Source organism: Engraulis encrasicolus, chromosome 14 (genome assembly GCF_034702125.1).
Source record: "Engraulis encrasicolus isolate BLACKSEA-1 chromosome 14, IST_EnEncr_1.0, whole genome shotgun sequence".
NCBI lineage: Eukaryota > Metazoa > Chordata > Actinopteri > Clupeiformes > Engraulidae > Engraulis > Engraulis encrasicolus.
Genome location: NC_085870.1, coordinates 18768567 through 18776066, shown reverse-complemented (window position 1 = coordinate 18776066; position 7500 = coordinate 18768567). Strand labels below are relative to the sequence as shown.

The 7500-nt window shown below is 44.2% G+C and overlaps 1 protein-coding gene across 1 annotated transcript in view; it reads left to right on the top strand.

Annotated features, from left to right (window-relative positions):
• chchd6b (coiled-coil-helix-coiled-coil-helix domain containing 6b) overlaps positions 1–7500 on the top strand; it is a 94919-nt gene that overhangs the window by 55565 nt on the left and 31854 nt on the right. Inside the window, exon 6 of the mRNA XM_063215134.1 lies at positions 1957–2027. Within this exon, the coding sequence (XP_063071204.1) occupies positions 1957–2027 (71 nt within the window). The remainder of the gene's footprint in view (positions 1–1956; positions 2028–7500) is intronic.

Sequence of the window (7500 nt, the reverse complement as noted above, 5' to 3'; positions counted from 1 at the left end):
TCTCACACACACACACACACACACACACACACACACACACACACACACACACACACACACACACACACACACACACACACACACACACACACACACACACCTTTTTAATTTATCAAGGTTGTGATGGTGCTTGTTCCCTGCCTGTGCATTCCTTCTTTCTTTTTTTTCTTTAAATGTTATAAAAAAAATTATTCAACCCCCACCCCATACCCCTTCTCTCCTCCCATTACTTTTTAAGATCTGGTTTTATCGCCTTTGCACATTGCCTGCATTGGGTTTTTTTTTCAGCCATAGAACTGGCAAAGTCTATAAATGGTCTATGGAATGGTGTTGCAGGGCGGTGTTGGTAACAGATAGAGAGAGTTATTTATTTTATTTTATTTTTTAACTGTGTTGTGAATTTGTCGTGTGATATGGAACCCCCAGGTACTGGACTAAAGAACTGAATTGAATATATACTACTACTGGGTTTGACCCTCATCAGTTTGCCTACCGGGCCGGCAGGTCCACAGATGACGCCATCATAACAGCCCTTCATGCTGCTCTGTCCCATCTAGAGCAGCAGGGGAGCTATGCCAGGCTGCTCTTTGTGGATTTTAGCTCGGCTTTCAACACTATCCTCCCCAACAGACTGGTGACCAAGTTATTGGACCTGGGGCTGTCACACTCCATCTGTCGGTGGATACTGGACTTTCTGACAGGCCGCTCCCAGAGGGTAAGAGCTGGCTCCCACCTGTCCTCAGTCATAAACACCAGCACAGGCTCCCCCCAAGGTTGTGTGCTAAGCCTACTCCTGTACACCCTATACACTTACGACTGCACCCCCTCTCACTCCAGCAATAGTATCATCAAGTTTGCTGATGACACCACCATCGTAGGTCTCATCTCCAAGGGAGACGAAACTGCATACAGGGAAGAGGTGCAGCGTCTATCGGTCTGGTGTAAGGAGAACAACCTGTTTCTAAACATCTCAAAAACAAAGGAGTTGATAGTGGACTACAGGAGGACAAAGGCTAACATTCAACCGCTGGTCATCGATGGGGCCTGTGTGGAGAGGGTCTCTGATTTCCGCTTCCTGGGCGTGCATCTGAGGGACGACCTTACTTGGAACACCAACACCACTGCCACCATCAAGAAGGCACAACAGAGACTGTACTTCCTTAGGGTCTTACGGGCTAACCATCTACCCCAAAGTCTACTGGTGGCCTTCTACCGGAGCTCAATAGAGAGCATCCTAACATACTGTTTATGTGTGTGGTATTCCAGCTGCACAGCAGCGGACAGAAGAGCTCTTCAGAGAGTGGTCAGCACAGCTCAGAAGATCACCAGCTGTCCCCTGCCCTCTTTAGAGGAGTTGTTCTCCTGTCGCTGTCTAAAGAAAGCCAAGCAAATCATCAGAGACCCCTACCATACTGGACATAAACTGTTTGAGCTGCTGCCATCAGGCAGGCGTTACAGGGCTCTGGGTACAAAAACAAACAGGCTAAAAGACAGTTTTTATCCAAAAGCAATCTACACACTAAATTTTGCACAGCTGACTTTTTAAAATCTTAATTATTTTTATACAGTATATATGTAGGTTCTTTGTTGATTTTTAAGCACCGTGAGCATCTGCATTTTACCAATTTCGTTGTACCTTTACAATGACAATAAAGTTTCATTCATTCATTCATTCATAAGAGCCTGTTCTGTCACAATGTGTCATTTACATTACACAGAAATATATGCCCAGAGTTGCTGCTGCTGTTATTCGCTAATTTGTGTATTATTATGTATAATAATGGACTATTTTGCCCGTCACTCACCTACCCCCTGTGTGTGTGTGTGTGTCTCTGTGTGTGTGTCTGTGTGTGTGTGTGTGTGTGTGTGTGTGTGTGTGTGTGTGCGTGCGCGCGTGTGTATGTGTGCGCGTGTATGTGTGTGTGCGTGCGTGCGTGCGTGCGCGTGTTTCTGTAGAACATGGACTTCTACCAGGAAGCCGCACAGCAGTACAATCAGGCAGCTGACAAAGCGGAGGCCAACATAAAGTAAGTAATCAAGTAATGCTCCCCTAGCCCTCCCATTACATTACAATACATTACATTACAATACACTACATTACGTAAGGGTTAACGTTCGGCGAGAAGGTCGCTACCGTGGAATAGCAGCACGACAGAGAGAATCTTTAGACCCCGACGCGGAGCGGAGGGGTCTTGTTCTCTCTGAAGTGCTGCTATTCCACAAAGCGACCGACTCGCCGAAAGTTAACCCACTTATTATATGGATATACTTAAATGACTCACACATGGCGGGGACATTTCTTTAGGCCTATTTAATGTTAAGATTGTTGCTGCGCAAAACAAAACAATGCCGTTGTGGAACACCGCTCTCTACTCTCTCTGCCGCTAGGCAACAGCTAGGTAGCCAGGACAACAGGTGTTGTCTATCACAGCAGCTGATTAGAGTCTTGTTGAAAAGTCGCTTTAGCAGTGAAAAGTCTTGTTGCCATTGACAGCGGTCTGTTATAGACCAACCCGTCCGTTATCGAAAAATAACAGACGTGCGAACGTTGGGGAGCCCCGTTGAAATGAATGGAGCATTCGACTGATGACGTCACAACCATATAATAACTTACATTACATTATTACATTGCATGTGGCAGATGCCTTTTAACCAAAGCGACTTACAATCAAGGACATGATTTCTTTCTTTCTTTCTTTCTTTCTTTCTTTCTTTCTTTCTTTCTTTCTTTCTTTCTTTCTTTCTCTTTCTTTTCTTTTTCTTTCTTTCCTGCTTTCCGTCTATCTTTTCTTCGTTCTTCCTTTGTTTCTCTCTTCTTTCTTTTTGTCCTGAACTCATATATGATTGGATTTTCAATGTTGATTTCCTTCATTTAGTTTTTACCTCTCTATATTTCTTTGACACACAATCTCCCTCCCTCGTTTTTTGCTCTCAATCTCTCAATCGCTTTCCTGCCTTTGTTTCTTTGTTTCCGTCTTAATTTCTATTTCCATCCTTTTTTCTTTCTTTCTTTCTTTCTTTCTTTCTTTCTTTCTTTCTTTCTTTCTTTTTTTCTTTCTTTCTTTCTTTCTAGCTTCTTGTCTCCATCCTCCCTCTCTATCCTTCCCTCTCCCTCTCCATCCTCCCCTATCCTCCTCTCTTCCTCCTCCTCCTCCTCCTCATCCTCTTGTTCGGGGCTGTAAGAGGTGGAGCGTGTCCGGTGGCGCTGCTTTCATTAAGTGCGATGCGGCACACTGGAGCACGCAGGGATTTGCCACAGCTTTCCTCTCCAGAGAGAGAGCCCTCACACACACACACACACACACACACACACACACACACACACACACACACACACACACACACACACACACACACACACACACACATGGCCACACACACACACATGGCCACACACACACACACACACACACACCCACCCACACACACACACACACACACACGCACACACACACACACACATGGACACACACACACACACACACACACACACATATGGCCACACACACACACACACACACACACACACGGCCACACACACACACACACACACACACACACACACACACAATCTCTTTCTCTCTCACACACACACACATGCAATCTCTCTCTAAAACACTCATGCACACGCATACACACACAATCTGACGTGCGCACATTACACATACACATAAGCTCTCTCACACCCACATATGCCCACACATACATACTACACACACACACACACACACACACACACACACACACACACACACACACACACACACACACACACACACACACACACACACACACACACACACACACACACATACTACACTCACACACGCACACCCCACGCTCCACATCACTCTGCGCATAATTAGTGGATTTATTGTATTTGAATAATTGGTGACCTTTCAGCGGCGTATGTGCCTGAATACATCCACCGTTTAACCAGGGCTTGGGGGGGCGGAGGGGTGGGGGGCAGATAGGGTAGCAGTACTGTAGGCTTATTGGAGAGGAGGAAGAGAGAGCTTTGAGTTGCTGAGAGAGTGTGTGTGTGCGTAGAGAGGGACTGTTGCATTGAATTGCATTACGGTTAGCAGAGTGGTTCTCATCCTTTTTTGAACAAGCGCCCCTTTGGCCTCATCACAAGCCTCCCTTGACCTCATCATAAGCCTGACAACACCCCCCTTAGTATCAAAAAGTTAAATGCCCCCCCTAGAGCCCCCTAACACCGCCTGGGGGGCTGTACCGCCCCTGTTGAGAAAAACTAATTTAGCAGATGCTGTTGTTGATATTTCAAACAGATCTCATGGCCTCATCAATGACGTATCATTGTTTGAGGAGTATGCGTGATGCATAGGCACAGGGCTCTAAATCTAAATAGGCATCAGCCAAACAGCCAAATGCTGGTGAAATTTCAGTTTGGCTGGCAGAAAAGTGACCAACTGACCAGTCACTGTGGCCACTAGCCATTTTAGAGCGTACACACACAGGCATAATAGAGGTTTGTGCTGGTGAGTAGGGTTAGTTTGTTATGAGGAAAGACACACACACATATCCACGTCTTCACTGGCTTCCTGAAGGATGAGAGACAATGAGGATTCTGCACTCTCCTCTTCATCTTTGGCGCTGTTCTTTCTCGTGTACCTCTCCCACCACACACACACACACACACACACACACACACACACACACACACACACACACACACACACACACACACACACACACACACACACACACTCTTTCCTTTCTCTCTCTCTCTCTCTCTCTCTGTCTCTCTCTAACTAACCTATTCATGCTATGCTCTCTCGTCCTCAGTCACTTTCCCCTTTCTCATCCCACACAAACACTCATCACTCCATCTTCACTCATTCACTCATTTACAGGGTGTATGCAGGGTTTTAAAAAGTATTAAAAGGTGATCAATTAAAAAGTCAAAATTTAATGGCATTAAAAGTCGTAAATTTGCTCAAAAAGTATTAATTTTTGAAAAACGAGGTATTGTTTTTTTTAGTTGCACCATTTTGATTTAAAAAAATCTTTGTTTATTCACTGTTTATCACAGTTTTTCCATACACCAGTGATTTGTGCAACAGTAGCCACCTGACCTAGTTCATAGCAGACTTTTAAACAGCCCCCTGAATCGCACTGCTCCCTTTCGGGCGTCTTTTTGCAAAACACGAAAGTGTAATGTAATGTTTGGAAGGTAGAAATTACAAAAGATGTCTTGTTAATACTGGAATCGGAATGTTGTGATGGTTGTAAAAAAAATCTAAAGGTAGTGAAAAAGGGTATTAAATGGTAGTAAATTTGACTTCAAGATTGCTGTATATACCCTGATTTAGCTATTATTCTTCCCTTCTCTGCCCTCAGACACTCTTTTGCCCTCTTTATTATTCAAGAATCGAGGGTATGTGTCTCAAGCTCAATTCATACTCTGTGTGCAGTCTAGGCAACACTCTCTCTCTCTCTCTCTCTCTCTCTCTCTCTCTCTCTCTCTCTCTCTCTCTCTCTCTCTCTCACACACTCTCACACACACACACACACACACACACACACACACACACACACACACCCATCCATCCTCCACGTCTCTCTCTCTCTGTTTCTGCCTCTGTCTATTGTATCGATGGCCCTCTCTGCTTTTCATTTGGAAGGCGCCGCTAATGGCCTTAGTGTTAGTGTTCCCCTTCCAGGTACGGTAGTAACATCATTCCTGTCGTATGCATATTTAATATCCTCATAACTAGGCCCCAGCAGTACTCCCTCCTCACTACCGTAGCTCTCCACTCTCTGCTCTCCGCTCTCCTCTCGCTCGTCTTAATAGCAATATGGCACGGAGCACAGCCGCGTCTGTAAATGCTTTTTAATGATGCTCAGAGATGGGCGCCCGCTCGTGTTTTAATAATTAAGCCCTAAAACCAGACTCTGCTATTACGCCAGGTTTACAATTAAGCCACGCACTCGGCTCACGTGTGCGCCATTATGGTGCCTGTCTGGTGTTTGTGTTGACGCAAGAGCTTGTTTACATGAGGGCTTGTTGTTTATTTGTTTGCTATGACTGCCAATGTAATATTAACGTTTGGGCATGTACTTACAACAACAGATTAACAGGTGATGATGATCCATAAAAGTTTGTCGTACTCTACAGTATATTGTTGTATATTTATCTTAAAACGTGTTATTTTAGCATATCCCCATATAATGGATATTGGCATGCTTTGCTGCAATGGTGTAGGTTTGGTTTGGAAAGTGGTGGGGACATATAAATGACAAATAAATTGTCCATTTATGCTATTTTTTGCATTATTTTGTCAAAAAGCGCTTGGGACAAGCTAGTTTAATCTCAAAAGTGGTATGGACATGTACCCACCATCCACACCTAAAATTACACCCATGCTTTGCTGTACTGTCTACGTATAGTCAAAAATACACCACAAAAATATTAGGCTAATCTGCCCAGGTAGTCATTAAGGAAAACAATGGAGACTCTCTCTCTCTCTTCTACTTGTCTGTGAAACCAACGGATGATGGGGTAGCAATACTTAGATATAATGCTACAACTACCTTGTCTTCATTTTCCACATTCACCAGACAGCCCTCTGCCCACTCTGCCACTCTCTGGCTGCTGGCTTCATGCAATATTGACGGAAATTAAACATTTCTTACCTACCTGCAGTTTTCTTGGACATATAGGTACAAATAGATAGATATATCTTTGCTGGCTTCCCAGATTCACAGTAACTGTTTGTGTATTTTTTATTCTTTCTTTATTTCCCCTTACGAGATAGATAGTCGCCATCTTGCTTGGAGCTTGTATCACTATGATTGTCAATTTCTTCTGAACATAATGTTTGGATTCAGGTGATGTTGCCAGTCTCCCCACCAAAGCCGTAGCAAGAGCACAGACAGAGCAATGATTGGGGTATTACCTATCCTAGTGGCGGCCATTTTAAAAGCAAAAACAAAAGATACAATGAAATATAAATTTCTGTAACAAAGGATTGTGACAGAGCCGACCATATTGGCCACTCATCTGTGTCTGTGTACGCAGCGCAATTGATAGAGGCTGGATCTATCTATCATCGTGGTAGCTATTTATTTATTTGTTTATTTATTTATTTATTTATTTATTTATTTATAAATATTTGGGGGCTTTTTATTGCCTTTATTTGACAGGATAGTGAAGGTCGTGACAGGAAGTGATTGGGGGGAGAGAGAGACGGGGAAGGGTCGGCAACAGACCCAGGCCGGGAATCAAACCTGTGTTGGCCGCATAGCAAATGAGTTCCCTACCATTTGCGCCATGGTAGGGCCAGGTAGCCATTTATTAAAACTCAACCTCAGTGACCACGGAGAGCACTGATGATGGCAGCAACCTGAAACGTCTGCTCTACTCTGCTCTGAGGAAAAAAAAAAAAAAAAACGGTGCTGGACCTTAGTGTCTTATTTAGTGTGCGAACCTGCTCCTACTCTGAACTATACTTTTTGGGTCCACTCCACACACCT